This window comes from Nipponia nippon, unplaced genomic scaffold, assembly GCF_047370975.1.
Source record: "Nipponia nippon isolate SJK-2023a ecotype South Korea unplaced genomic scaffold, ASM4737097v1 scaffold_29, whole genome shotgun sequence".
In the NCBI taxonomy this organism is placed as follows: Eukaryota; Metazoa; Chordata; class Aves; order Pelecaniformes; family Threskiornithidae; genus Nipponia; species Nipponia nippon.
Genome location: NW_028262346.1, coordinates 3912063 through 3927683, shown reverse-complemented (window position 1 = coordinate 3927683; position 15621 = coordinate 3912063). Strand labels below are relative to the sequence as shown.

General features: G+C 40.2%; 1 protein-coding gene across 1 annotated transcript in view; it reads right to left on the bottom strand.

Moving 5' to 3' along the window:
* Positions 1-15621, bottom strand: part of PIK3C3 (phosphatidylinositol 3-kinase catalytic subunit type 3) — a 98163-nt gene that overhangs the window by 31331 nt on the left and 51211 nt on the right. The window contains 1 exon segment of the mRNA XM_087763679.1: positions 7545-7713. Within this exon segment, the coding sequence (XP_087619805.1) occupies positions 7545-7713 (169 nt within the window).

Genomic DNA, 15621 nt, shown 5'->3' with positions numbered 1-15621 from the left:
GCTTCATAGATGACAGAAAATGAATTCTTAGCAGCAAAACTTGTTTATTAGCAAGCTGCTGAATATATATAATCTGACAATTGCAACGAGTACAAAATATTTTAACTGCACAAAAGGACTGCTTCATAGCCATATTTTACAAAGTAAATACTGCTCAACAAAAAATATCTCTAGAAAAGCATAATTTCATCAAAAACTCTTGACAGTTCATTATTATCTGGAACTAGCACTACCTAACACATTCCAATATAAGTTTTAAGTCTTTATAACACAAACATTTAAAATAAACTGGGCAGAAATCTTCAGTGTCTAATTTGTTACAGCTGTTCTGCTTCACTTTCCCAGGGCAAAGGGCTGGAATCAGGAAAATTACTTTTATCACAGATTAAAAGAAAGAAAAGTTACGCTACCATTTATTTCAGTTCTAGCTAAGAAATCTGGCAGTCAAGTTGCTTTGATGCCAGGAACAGACACCACAGGTTTTAAGAAAATTTTTTCTACTTGCCTGAAACAAGCAAATCTCACTTTAAACATGCTTAAATCTTACAGCTACATTCTCTCAAGTCTCTTCCTAGGTCATTGGTAGCTCTCCCTTTGAAATGACCCATGAGTCCAGAGTCTCAGAGTCCCTTTTACTCTTGAATGACAGAGGATAAGAGCTTATGAGCACTACATGTTACTGGGGTTAAGTGACAGAGGTTTGTAAAAGAGATTTTGAAAGTCTAGGCATCATTGCTAGATGCCAGTTAAGACCTAGTTCTGTTCCACACAATTAAGTCTTTTGGTTCTTGGTGCTTAAAGTAAAAGCACCAGAAGCATGCAACTGAAGTGCATTTACACCAATGCCCGCAGCATGGGCAATTCACAGGAGGAGCTGGAAGCCACTGTGCGGCAGGAAAACTATGATGTGGTCGCCATCACGGAAACGTGGTGGGATGACTCACATAACTGGAGCACTGCAATGGATGGCTACAAGCTCTTTAGAAGGGCCAGGCTAGGAAAGAGAGGGGGAGGGGTAGCCCTGTATGTTAGGGAGTGTTTTGACTGTCTAGAGCTTAACGACAGTAATGATAAGGTTGAGTGCTTATGGATAAAGATCAGGGGGAAGGCTAACAAGGCAGATATCGTGGTGGGAGTCTGTTACAGACCACCCAACCAGGATGACGAAACAGACAAAGTATTCTACAAGCGGTTGGCTGAAGTCTCACAATCCCTAGCTGTTGTTCTCGTGGGAGGCTTCAACTTACCAGATCTCTGCTGGAAATACAACACAGCAGAGAGGAAGCAGTCTTGGAGGTTCCTGGAGTGTGTGGAAGAAAACTTCCTCACACAGCTGGTAAGTGAGCCAACCAGGGGAGGTGCCCCACTGGACCTGCTGTTCACGAACAGAGAGGGCCTGGTGGGTGATGTGGTAGTTGGAGGCTGTCTTGGGCTCAGCGACCAAGAAATGATAGAGTTTTCAATTCTAGGAGAGGTAAGGAAGGGGGTCAGCAAGACCGCTAGCCTGAACTTTAGAAGGGCAGACTTTGGGCTGTTCAGGAGTCTGGTTAACAGAGTCCCTTGGGAGGCAGTCCTGAAGGGCAAAGCAGTCCAGGAAGGCTGGACGTTATTCAAGGAGGAAATCTCAAAGGTGCAGGAACAGGCCATCCCCATGTGCCACAAGTCGAGCAGGTGGGGAAGAAGACCGGCCTGGCTGGACAGAGCGCTTTGGCTAGAACTCAGGAAAAAAAGGAGAGCCTACCACCTTTGGAAGAAGGGGCAGGTGACTCAGGGGGATTACAAGGATGTTGTGAGGATATGCAGAAGATCAGAAAAGCGAAGGCGCAGCTGGAACTTAAACTGGCCACCGCCGTTAAAGACAACAAAAAAAGTTTTTATAAATATGTTAGTGACAAAAGGAGGGCCAGGGAGAATCTCCCTCCTTTCTTGGATGCAGAAGGTAACCTTCCCACGAAGGATGAGGCGAAGGCTGAGGTACTTAATGCCTTCTTTGCCTCAGTCTTTAATAGTCATGCTAGTCATCCTCGGGTTTTTCAGGCCCCTGAGCTGGGAGATGGAGATAGGATGCAGAGTGAAGCCCCAGTTGTTGAAGAGGTGGCAGTCACTGACCTGCTCCTGCACCTGGATGCCCACAAGTCCATGGGCCCAGATGGGATCCACCCAAGGATACTGAGGGAGCTGGCAGAGGAGCTGGCCAAGGCACTCTCCATCATTTATCAGCAGTCCTGGTCAACCGGGGAGGTCCCGGATGACTGGAAGCTAGCAAATGTGACGCCCCTCTACAAGAAGGGTCGGAAGGAGGATCCGGGGAACTACAGGCCTGTCAGCCTGACCACGGTGCTGGGGAAGGTCATGGAGCAGGTCATCTTGAGTGCCATTATGCAGCGAGTGTGGGACAACTGAGGGATCAGGCCCAGCCAGCATGGGTTTATGAAAGGGAGGTCCTGCTTCACTAACCTGGTCTCCTTCTATGACAAGGTGACCCGCCTAGTGGATGAGGGGAAGGCTGTGGATGTTGTCTACTTGGACTTCAGTAAGGCCTTTGACACTGTCTCCCACAGCATTCTCCTGGAGAAGCTGGCTGCTCACAGGTTGGATAAGTGCACTCTACGCTGGGTCAAAAACTGGCTGGACGGCTGAGCCCAGAGAGTGGTGGTAAATGGAGTCAAATCCAGTTGGCGACCGGTCACAAGTGGTGTTCCCCAGGGCTCAGTACTGGGGCCAGTCCTGTTCAATATCTTCATTGATCTGGATGAGGGCATTGAGTGCACCCTCAGTAAGTTCGCAGATGACACCAAGTTGGGTGGAAGTGTCGATCTGCTGGAGGGTAGGAAGGCCCTGCAGAGGGATCTGGACAGGCTGGATCGTTGGGCCGGGGCCAACTGTATGAGATTCAACAAGGCTCAGTGCTGGGTCCTGCACTTGGGTCACAACAACCCCATGCACCGCTACAGGCTGGGGGAGGAGTGGCTGGAGAGCTGTCTGGCAGAAAAGGACCTGGGGGTGTTGGTCGACAGCCACCTGAATATGAGCCAGCAGTGGGCTCAGGTGGCCAAGAAGGCCAATGGCATCCAGGCTTGTATCAGGAATAGTGTGGCCAGCAGGACCAGGGAGGTGATAGTGCCCCTGTACTCAGCATTGGTGAGGCCGCACCTTGAGTACTGTGTTCAGGTTTGGGCCCCTCACTCCAAGAAGGACATCGAGGTGCTGGAGCATGTCCAGAGGAGGGCAACGAAGTTGGTGAAGGGTCTAGAGCACAAGTCTTATGAGGAGCGGCTGAGGGAACTGGGGTTGTTTAGTCTGGAGAAGAGGAGGCTGAGGGGAGACCTTATTGCTCTCTACAACTACCTGAACGGAGGTTGTAGCGAGGTGGGCGTGGGTCTCTTCTCCCTAGTAACGAGTGATAGGATGAGAGGAAACAGCCTCAAGCTGCGCCAGGGGAGGTTTAGGTTAGACATTAGGAAAAACTTCTTCACCGATAGGGTGGTGAAGCATTGGTACAGACTGCCCAGGGAGGTGGTTGAGTCTCCACCCCTGGAGGTATTTAAAGAACAGATAGATACGGTACTTGAAGACATGGTATACATGGACTTGGCAGTGATAGGTTGACAGTTGGGCTCGATGATCTTAAGGGTCTTTTCCAACCTTGACGATTCTATGATTCTATAAGGTCACCTGAAGAATCTCATTTAAAAAAAAAAAATTCAAGAAAAGGTAATTTGGGGGGGAGGGGGAGTATGGAGTGGGATGAGACAAAAATTAGGAAAGAACTGCTCACTATACTGTCTGCAGGTCTCTGCCCCTTACCCCAACATTTCTTTAACTCGGTAACATCTAGATGGCGGTCTAAAGATGAAAAAGAGCTTAAGTAAATTTGTTAGCTGCTTCTAGGATTCTTGTTACATTTCATAGATTTTTTTTTTTTTTTTTAGAAAATTTATTCAAAAAACAAGGCTTGAAAAGAGAGGTAAGAGCTTCCTACTTTATAGACAGCTGGCTGTCATCCTTCCCATAGACAAATAGACAACATCCTTGGCAAATAGGCCAAGATGTTCACAACTGGTCAACTGACAGCCCAAATTCATCCTAAGACTAGACATTTTGCTGAAATACCAGAGTTAGTAATCTGACCTGTAAAAATAACCAAACACCTTTGTCAGGCAAGTCATATCACTGTCCTTGACATCTACATTACAAAGGCCTCTGGAATGGCTGACCTCCATCCACAGCCAGAACACAGTTTTTCTATGTTTAAGGAGCTTCAATTAAGCACCTAAACTTGACCCTGAATCCTTCTCACGTAAATGCATTCTTTGTTTTCCTCAAAGCCCCATACAAATTAATTTTCAAAATAAATGAGCACTCAGCAGCACTGGAGGTTGGTTGATTAAATTTATGGTTTGAACATGAAGTACTAAAAACATGGAGTTTCTGTAAAAGTTTAAGAAATCCAACAAAATAACTCTATTCCTACATAGAAGAGGCCTCACATATACCAAGAAAGCCACATCAGATAGAAGTTCAAATTCTTGCTGCCATCTTTTCTGAGAACAGCAGCTTTTAAGTGCTTAATATATCATCAATTATGCATTTGATCCTAAGCACTTGATGTAATTTTTTAACATTTACTGGTCCCTTTGCATATAGATGTCTTAAACTAACTGAACATTTAGGCAGTCGATATTTCAATACGTTATCAAATTTGAAGCCACAAACTTCCCTTACGAAGATAGGACAGGAAAGTATAGTTATCTGCAGTCCCAGACTAAAGGCCTGTTTACCTGGTCTAACTCAAAAACTCCTAAATTTAAAGTCGGATTTCCTTCTCTGCAATATAACTTGGCTTCCCCCAGGACTCATTTCTTCTCTTCAAGACATATGTATACTCCTCAATTACTATCATGTCCCAAACAGCTATAATGAACTATAGCACTTATTCTTCCAAAAGCATTTCCTCGCAGCCCAGACTGAAGCAAAACTGAACTGATCCCAACCAGTTTCACTTTTGCTCTTCCCTCTTCACCATTTACCCCCAGCTTTTAGACGACTATCTAGACCCTGCACTGCCTAGCTACAACCTTTCCAAACAACCAGCACTTCCCAAGGCCATCACAGCTTTCCACTTGTTGCCTATAGTTTTCTCATTCAGATCTATATGGTCTCCTCTGTCCACTATACCACTTGGAATAGACTGGGGGGAAAAAAAAAAACAAACAAAACACTCTGGTCCAGCCAGCTGGATATCCCCATCCATACAGAGCAAGTATCTCAGCCCAAACTACAGCTTCCGTCTCCTGTTACTTCCCAATCCTTTGTCCCTAACTATGCCTATTAACTCAAACCGAACATCAAACTTCTCACATTACTAACACAGGGGAAATGCTTACAATCAACCTAGAACCTCACTCTGGGAAAAACTTTCAAATGTTAACACTGGATTCTTCTCTGCTGGATCCTGCTGAGGATGTGTAAACTGGGAATTCTTGGAGGAAGGGGAATGCTGACACATAACAGGACTTAAACATCTTTAAATAGGCTCAATGCGTATAACGAAGGTGTAAAGGGCTGCTACAGCCCAAGTGAGGATGCAAGATCTGCTGTCAGCCACAATTTGCCCTGCAACACATTCAGAACACAGAGGCTGCTCCTTCATTACAGCACTGTTGACAAAACACGACTGATTATTGTTGCTCAAAAAAATGGAAAGCATCTCCCCCACTCCTTGAAAAAAGCAAACAAAAAACCCAACAAAAAACTGCACACCAATGATCATATGCCAAACTGCTTCCAACCTAAAACAATGAAGAAAACTATTTTTCCATTTATAAGTTTTAAATTGTTTTTGTTTTCACTATACAACACCCATTCCACCAGGAATCCTGAAACACTGAGATACAGCACTTGAAATATGTAGAGAATTGTCTATACCACATTGAAATAAAGAAGAAAGAATAAAACACAAAATGATGGAGATAACAGATTTTGCATTTTGTCTTAGCAATCGGACATTATGATTTCACACTACTTAGCCAGAAGAAGTATCTGTGAACAGGTTTGTATCAACATGCAGAACTGTTAGAACTAAGCCATTCCACCTCTAATTATTTTTTTCAATAAGCAAGTAATCTCAATTTTTAGTTCTAGCTGCTTATAGTTATAGTAATACTAATATTATCCTATGCTATCTTTGTTGAAACCCTTAAAGATATTTATCCAGAACCATATAAAAATACTTTCCTATTAAACTGAACAAATATTGGAAAGACTATATTACAACTACAATCCCACACATTAAAAATGAAACCATCTTGATTTACAGTTTAGTTTTATACCCAAATTACTGCTATACTCCACACTTAATGATGATCTTTGTAGCAAATCATTACATAAATTAATGCAATGGATAATCGTTCACTGACACAACGGATCCTTCCATTGAAACAGCTAGGTTTAAACAATAAAAACTCAAGTATTTCACAAATAGGAAACACAATATTACAAAACAGTTTTAAACAAAATTTGGAATATACATTAGCCTTCCTGATTGTTCTCTGAAGTAATGAATATTGTTTGCTGACAACATGCTGTTGTTTTTTCATGCTGTTGAATTGCTTTTAATCCATTAATAATGTCAGTTCATAAACCAACTCCTTACTCTTTCTCCTTTTAACAAGGAGAGAACACAGCATTTTTATTTCAGATCACTGAATGCCTACTTTTCTTACTACATGTATTTTTCACATATGCTTTTCATATTACTAATTTTTTTCCACATATTTGGAGGCTTGCATTATGTGATCTTGATATTAAAGTGAAATTCTTTCATCTCCATGGAATATGTACTAAATCAATCACTGGACAGACCAAGAGTGCTTATCCGCATTCTGTTCAAACAGAGCAAAGCTGAGCTACTTGGCTCAGGAAGTTGATGGTGAGTGATATGGTCACTGCAAAATAATGAAGCTGATTCCAAGTCTAAAGGAGAGATCTGATCTAAAGAGGTTTTAGCTGTCACAGTTCTGGGTATCTACAGAAACTGTTAACCTACTTGATTGCCACAACAAGTAGCTGATTTTTGTCCCGCAGGACCTGAACCCAACTAAGCTTATGTATGCCGTCTTCAAGCCAAAGAATTTGATCACTAATCTAAACTGGATGAGGATAAAGCAGCAAATGAGTAATGACTCAGAGTTAAAAAGAAGAGTTAACTGATCATCAATAATCAGAGAAAAAGTTCCTTAAGGGCAAGAACATATCCAAAAAGCAAGATATAAATTAATACCTGACAGGAGTTATGAAAAAAGCTATTTAGGTTATTCAACAAGCAAAATCGGGGACCTTAACATGAAGGACAATTACATTCAAGCCCCACATTACACTAATGCTGTGACATTTTCATTCCTTTGTTTTGTACAAATTCTTGTGTCTACGTTCAGACTTCAAACAAGTTTTGAATTTTCAACAGAAATTTTCTCCAATTCATTTACTCCTCTCCTGCTTTTTGGTGGCTCTAATAAATTTTAGCATCAAAATAGTGTTGTTACCTGCGGAGATGGAGAAAGGCTGTGTAGCACTGCTTACGGAACTCCTGGTACTGTTCACTCTGCGTGCCTCCCATACCTTCCACCATCTCCTTATTCAGCTTCATTGGGGGAGGTAGAGGTTTAGGGTCCCGACCCAAAATATAACCAAAGTCAATGTGAAATAGTTTACCTGTAGAAGAAGGAAAGGCAAACATAATTACTTATTTCAACACTTCATATAGTATCAAATCTTGATGCAAACTTGGAAAAAAAAATCTTGAAGTGCAATCTCCAGAAGATGCTAAGCAGCTCTCAAAAAAATACACTTCACTGTTTTCTGTAAGGCTTATAACTGTGTATTTTATACCTTCAGCTGGCAATTTGAAATTATGGGTTTAAAAAAGTAGAGCTGATTTCCAATTCATTAAGAGTACTAACAAACAAGATGAGTTTTTTTTGCCTTTTTTTTATTAAAACATATGGAGTATATTCACAAAGACTGAATCAATGTTGAAATTGGTCAGTAGATATTAAATGCACAGTTATATAACAGATACTACTAATTCTTTGCGCCTTCTTTAAAATTTGTTAGCAAATTGAGATATTAATATACATATTGCATTGCTTTTAGTATCCTATTTAGTTGCTGTGGCATCAAATATGTTACTTTAGTTGTACGCTAAATTTACCAAAGGGAAAATAAGACTCATGATCCTAAGAAAGACCTTTTGAAGCCACTAAATACTGAAGAAGATTTCAAAGCTGTTTCAAAATTCTTGGAGTTGTTTGAGTAAGGTTAAAACTTATCAAGTTTTCAAATATACTGAAGAAACATCACCGCAATTCTGCATCTGAAATTGTATTTCAGATGTGCCAGTCTGTCTTTCACTTTTTCAGTACTAAAATGCAAGTTACATCACCTGATGACTACCTTTCCCTTCTCAGATCAACTGACTACCTTTAAAATGTTTCTGCAGCATTAACTTGACAAAAACTATATACACCTCTTGCTTCAAATGCACAAGGCAACTTCCCTTCTCTATCAAGAGCTTGTATGCAGCCATGTTGTTTACAGTATTGCTCAGACATTTATTGGGGAGTATTCACTGTATTCCCTTTCAATAGTACTGAACCATATGTGAGATGCAATAGGTGACAAAACGAACAACTGAAACACCAGCAACTTCAAAAAATCCTACTAAAACATTTAGATAATCTGGAGATTAAATATTATATAAATACACAAACAAAAATGTTGTCAACAGAAATCAAAATAGCACAATTCATAATTCTTAGGAAGTCAATTTCTAGGAACATTCTTGACTCACTTCTTATGTGGAAAATATTGACCTTATAAAGCAAAAATAAATTTTTGAAGTGTTCTGCAAATGAATTTTCAGCTTGAAATGCATAATTTAAACAATGACTTGGGTCATACCAGACCTGCATTACAAAAAGATGGTAAGAATTCAGATATGCCAGGAAACATTTATGTAAAAAATAAAAGTATATATAAATTAAATCTGGTAAGTGATTTCCTTAGGACAGAGAGAAACCATCTTCCTGAACTCTGCAGTAATGAGGCATCAGGAAATAAATTAAGAAGTACAAAAAGGTGATGTGTGTTTGAACTGTAAGGTAAGTTAAGTTTTGCATCCAAAACAAAGCTACCCAGTGACATAAATAAAGTCTTATATGACTAATTTATAGAAAATAATGAAATGTATGCATAAGATGGAAGATCTTTTAAACAAGAAGGTAGAAAATTATTAGAATGATTGTTATCTAGACAGTCACAGATAGTACAGAACATACACAGAGTCTTGCTTCAGAATTATGGAACTGAACAGCTTTATGGACAGATCTGTTTGCCAAGGGTTATTTTAACCTGCAGCATTTGTATGCATTTTAATATTTTCATAAGCTTAGGTGCTCAGCACTCTTGAAAAAAATGGAACAGCCAATATTTTTCAATTAGTAACCCCTCTTTGACCATTTCATTGAATAATAATGGTCTATCATCAGAGAAGGCTGCTTGAGATCTGTCATAAGCACTCTTCAACCCAAGAAACAAATTCCATCGCAGTCAATTTTCTAAGGGAGGTCACAAGGATGCTTAATAAGCAAGCAAAGTATTTGCTAGTTCATAAATGCCACAACCACTACATTTTGCATACCTAATTGTGCTAAAAAAAAACAAACTCCCGTCAATAGTTTTTTCAAATTGTTACAGAAGTTACTTTTAGAGCTCATTTTTGTACAGTAAGTTTTTGAAGTAGGCACCTGGATATATACACCCCCACCACCATTAAGTTACAAAAAATGTTTAATTAAAAAGTTTGGGGGTTCTGTTTTCTGTTCACTTATTCAAACCTGTCACCTTGAGGAGTCAAGAGACAATATTTTGAACAAAACAATAACTCCTGTGGCAGTTATTAAATCTTTTATTTTTTTAGTTTGCTCTGGATATAGGGAATAAGAAACAATAAATAATAATTTAAATCAGTAACAGATGCATCTAAAACATTCAAAAACATGAATAGCTGACTGATATAAGTTCATATAAATTAATTAGATATCAAATAGTTTACTTATTTTTAGGAATGAGGTATAAAAGAAAGTATAAGATGAGGCTATCCTGCATTAACACTATAGCTTCCCTAGCTGTACTTCAAAATTCAGCAGATTTTCAGACTGACTCAAAATGTATGTCAAAAGCTTTAAAAAAACTTTTATAAAAGCTTTTTTTTAATACAAAAAGCTTTTAAAAGCTTTTATATTTAAATACATTAAATATATTTAGTATTTTTCAAATCCATGTACTAAACACAGACTTAACTCATTTTCATTCCTGCAGCTCCTCCAAGATCAATTAAGCCAGCATACCATAGAATCATAGAATCGTCAAGGTTGGAAAAGACCCTTAAGATCATCGAGTCCAACCATTAACCTATCACTGCCAAGTCCACCACTAAACCATGTCCCTAAGCACCACGTCTACCCGTCTTTTAAATACCTCCAGGGATGGAGACTCAACTACTTCCCTGGGCAGCCTGTTCCAATGCCTGACCACCCTTTCAGTGAAGAAGTTTTTCCTAAAACCCAACCTAAACTTCCCCTGGCACAGCTTGAGGCTGTTTCCTCTCATCCTATCACTTGTTACTAGGGAGAAGAGACCAACCCCCACCTCACTACAACCTCCTTTCAGGTAGTTGTAGAGAGCAATAAGGTCTCCCCTCAGCCTCCTCTTCTCCAGACTAAACAACCCCAGCTCCCTCAGCTGCTCCTCATAAGGCTTGTGCTCTAGACCCTTCACCAATTTCATTGCCCTTCTTTGGACACACTCCAGCACCTCCATGTCCTTCTTGTAGTGAGGAGCCCAAAACTAAACACAGTACTTGAGGTGCGGCCTCACCAGTGCCAAGTACAGGGGCACTATCACCTCCCTGGTCCTGCTGGCCACACTATTCCTGATGCAAGCCAGGATGCCATTGGCCCTCTTGGCCACCTGAGCACACTGCTGGCTCATGTTCAGGTGGCTGTCAACCAACACCCCCAGGTCCTTTTCCACCAGGCAGCTCTCCAGCCACTCCTACCCAGCCTGTAGCATTGCATGGGGTTGTTGTGACCCAAGGGCAGGACCCAGCACTTAGCCTTGTTGAACCTCATACAGTTGGCCTCGGCCCATCAATCCAGCCTGTCCAGGTCCCTCTGTAGGGCCTTCCTACCCTCCAGCAGATCAACACTTCCACCCAACTTGGTGTCGTCTGCAAACTTCCTGAGGGTGCACTCAATCCCCTCAGCCAGATCATCAATGAAGATATTGAACAGGACCAGCCCCAATACTGAGCCCTGGGGAACACCACTCGTGACCGGCCACCAACTGGATTTGACTCCATTCACCACCACTCTCTGGGCTCGGCCAGCCAGCCAGTTTTTTACCCAGCGGAGAGTGCACTTATCCAAGCCATGAGCAGCCAGCTTCTCCAGGAGAATGCTGTGGGAGACAGTGTCAAAGGCCTTACTAAAGTCCAAGTAGACAACATCCACAGCCTTCCCCTCATCCACTAAGCGGGTCACCTTGTCATAGAAGGAGACCAGGTTAGTGAAACAGGATCTCCCTTTCATAAACCCATGCTGGCTGGGCCCGATCCCTCGGTTGTCCCGCACGTGCTGCGTAATGGCACTCAAGATGATGTGCTCCATGATCTTTCCCGGCACTGAGGTCAGGTTGACAGGCCTGTAGTTCCCCGGATCCTCCTTCAGACCCTTCTTGTAGAGGGGCGTCACGTTTGCTAGCTTCCAGTCATCCGGGACCTCCCCAGTTGACCAGGACTGCTGATAAATAATGGAGAGTGGCTTGGCCAGCTCCTCTGCCAGGAGCTCCAATTACCATATTACAGAATATGGACAGAAGGCTCCCCTTGGTGCTTGCCTGAAGCCACTATACTAGTAAAGACTGACTAGCCAGCTTGAGGGAGTACTGCAGTTTTAGAGCTTTCTACAGAGAAGCTTGACTTATGTTCTCCTCGAGGACTTAAATACAATTGGAACAAATGAAGAACAAGCCTGCTTTGGACAAATGAAATTAGTTGTATATTTAATACTGAAAATTAGGTGAAGCTTATATCATTATGTTAATAAATAATTAATTAATCAAGTTAATAAATGTGATGATTTGGAATCTTTTAATACTAAGAAAAAAGGTTGCACATATCTCAAGTGATCATCCCAAGTGAAATTTGCATCAGGGTACAACACTGAACATGCAATTTTCATGACATTAATGAATGCTATCACTAGACTATCACTCAGTGTAAGGTCTATTACAAAAACAAGGCTGGAGAAAGTTTCTGGTACCTATTTGAGAAGGTGTAGTGCCAGAAAATACTAGATAGTAACAGAAAGAGCAGGATAAAACTAGGAACTTGAACACTCCAGCTCTATATGAAGCAACTATTGTAGATTTAAGGGCAGGTTGGATGGGGCTTTGAGCAACCTGGTCTAGTGAAAGGTGTCCCTGCCCATGGCAGTAGGGTTGGAACTAGATGATCTTTAAGGTCCCTTCCAACCCAAACCATTCTATGATTCTATGATTATGTGAACTGCAAAAAAAAAAAAAAATCCCTTTGATCTAGAAATTACTGTACTGAAGATGTAATTTTAAGAGGACAAAATGTATTTAATCAGAATTTTTATTCTGTAAGAATTGACTTTCACTGTGAATAGCATATTGTCTCCTAACATAGCTATTGCTTCTGATTTGCATCTGTAAGGACAGAGGCAAAAGCTGCCAGTAACAACTTATGATTTTTTTTTTGTCAACTTAAATATGTGGTTTTTTTTTTTTTTTTCAAGTGCACAGCTCCTCAAAACACTACTCATTTGAAATTTGTCAGCCTCAAGTATGACAATACTTAAAAAAACCCTTGTCTAGTAATCACAGCTGAAAAACAGTCTACTGGAGAATCAGCATCTTATTTGGGCAGATGTTGAGTGAGTTTGTTTAGTTCTGGAGTGTCACACAGTTTGTGCAGTTTGTATTTGAAAGTTCCTGAAAGTTATGTAATTTGGTTGATAAGAAGCATACCTTCTCAACTAAATTTAGATGACTCTCAAACCTTTATTTCACAGAATCACAGAATAGTTGAAGCAGGAAGGGACCTCTGGCAGACATCTGGTCCAGCCTCCTGGTTGAGCAGGGCCACCTAGAACTGGCTGCCTTGCCCAGGACCATGTCCAGACAGTTTCTGAATATCTCCAAGGACGGAGACTCCAGGACCTCTCCGGGCAACCTGTGCCAGTGCTCCGTCACCCTTACTATGAGTAATAATTCATACTCATAGCTTGGTATTTATATACAATTATTCTCTATCCTCCCAGTAAATTAGACTGCCTGTGAACTTTGTGTAACACTACTTTTTGTAAAGGCTTTGAACTTCCACATTTTGTAAAACAATTACATTTCCTTCCTTCAATATACAGTGTCAGTGCCATAACACATGCACTTCAATCTCTTAGACCATCATGTTTTTAACCCCAGCTTCTAATCCATCTTCTTCAGATTTATTACATCTTAAAGGGCTCTTAATTATTACACATGTTTACAAATTAAAAACAAAACTGGACTTTTCATTTTGGTTTATTACTGTTCCTGAATGACTGCTAAATCATATGGGTGAGGGTTTTTTGTTTGACTCATGTTATAAACTAAAAGAGAAGTTACATAGGACAACAGGTGAAACAGATGTCATCCTCCAAGCCTCTTACATTCTTGTAAGGCTAGATATAAAAGCCTTGGATTTCTAATATTTAGACAGTGAAACCTTTAGACACCTACTTAGAAATCTGAGTTCCTTATAAAAATGGGGGATTTTAGGCATCTGAGAAAACAAAACATAATTTAGGAAACACCTCAAGACCACAGACAAGTATGCATGAACTTGCTCTGTTTCAAGGCTAGGAGCAGGACTATATGCAGACACCTACATATAGTTCAAGATACACGATACACAGCTTTGGACAAACTTTTCTGATGTTGAAAGTGGCTCACTCCTCAAAGTCTAAAAGATGACATTAGCACTCTTTCAGGAAGCAGGTAAAATCTCTGCTGGGAAGACTTCAAATAGAGTCTCTCGCCATAAAAAACAGTGCCCTAATAATCACTCTCCACTCCCTATTAAGCTATTTTACTGTAAAAAAAGCAAGACACAAAGCATTTACTGACTGGAAGAGGATGAGATGTTTCCAGGAGCATGCAATAATGCAACATGCACACACAAAATTATTTCGTTCAAAACCTAGAAGCTGATACACATGAACTCATTTTTCAACTAACACACTTGAATTTCCCTCCACCCCAAGGCATTGATTGTAATAGTTGGAGTAGCTTAATTTTCAAATCTTTCATTTCCTCTAGTAGAGAAATCTTCTATTTATTTAGAATCACTAGAATTATTCACTCTACCTGGTCTGTTATTAATCCATACAGATGGCAACAAAAAATAACATTAAAAAAGTTAAAACAAGTTAGGGAGAATCAAAATGCACATCTGCTATTTTGAACTTTCAAGATACACAAGTTTTGCTGCTAACTAAAGGATGAACTTGATTAAACAGTAACTTCTACTACTTTCTGTCCCCCAGCTGTGAATTTGTAATGAGCAGGACACTACTGAGTCTATTTCCTTCTTTGTTTTCAGAGAAGGCTTAAAAAATATATATAATCTCAACTGGAGCTGAATGGTCCAGCCAGCTCGGTGAGGCTGATGATAAAACACTTGGATTTTTTGCTGTACAGTGGTTTGGTTTCATCAAGAACACAAGATTCATAGAGAATAGAAGATGCTGAAGTGAATCCTGTTCTGACAGGTCTCATGTGACATTCCCACTTCTGGGACATATCATGTAAATTTCTTAGAAAAACATGCAGACCTGGAAAGCTCACAGAACCACTTTGTTTAAAAGAAAGTCAAATCTGAGACAAGAATTTGCATGGACCTCTCAGTGAAGTCATCAAGATTACACCTAATTCCATATGACTACTGATAATACTTGTCTAAGTATCTACTGTATTTGAAATAGCATACATAAAAAAGAATTACTTGACAACTATTAAAATACAACTGGCATCCAATTAGTAGATCTTGAATTTGCTTTCTGATAGCATGTTAAAAAAGCTACTAACAGGAATGTAACAATTTAATGAAAAATTAAATGGGTTGATAACAAACGATTAGAATACTTGGGGCTGAAGTCACTTTACGAACATTTTTCAACGCATCCTTTTTTTCAGCTTTGGACCAAGAGTTCTGAACAAAACAACGTAATTATGATTTTAGCCAAGTTTAAGGTAACAGTGAAATGTTTCTTGGTCTTAGGTAAAGGCAGTCAAATTTTACCATATACTACGTCCATACTACTTTCAGAAAGGTACCATCACTCAAGAAAATTCTTGTGTTTAATAAAAAAGCAACTTACAGGTCCACCTTTCAGTGTAAAAAATGTGACAGTAGAAAACAGGACTGTAAAATAAGCCAACTGAAAACTATACAAAGCCCCCAGTGTTTATAAACATGTCTGTGTTTAGGTGAAGTTA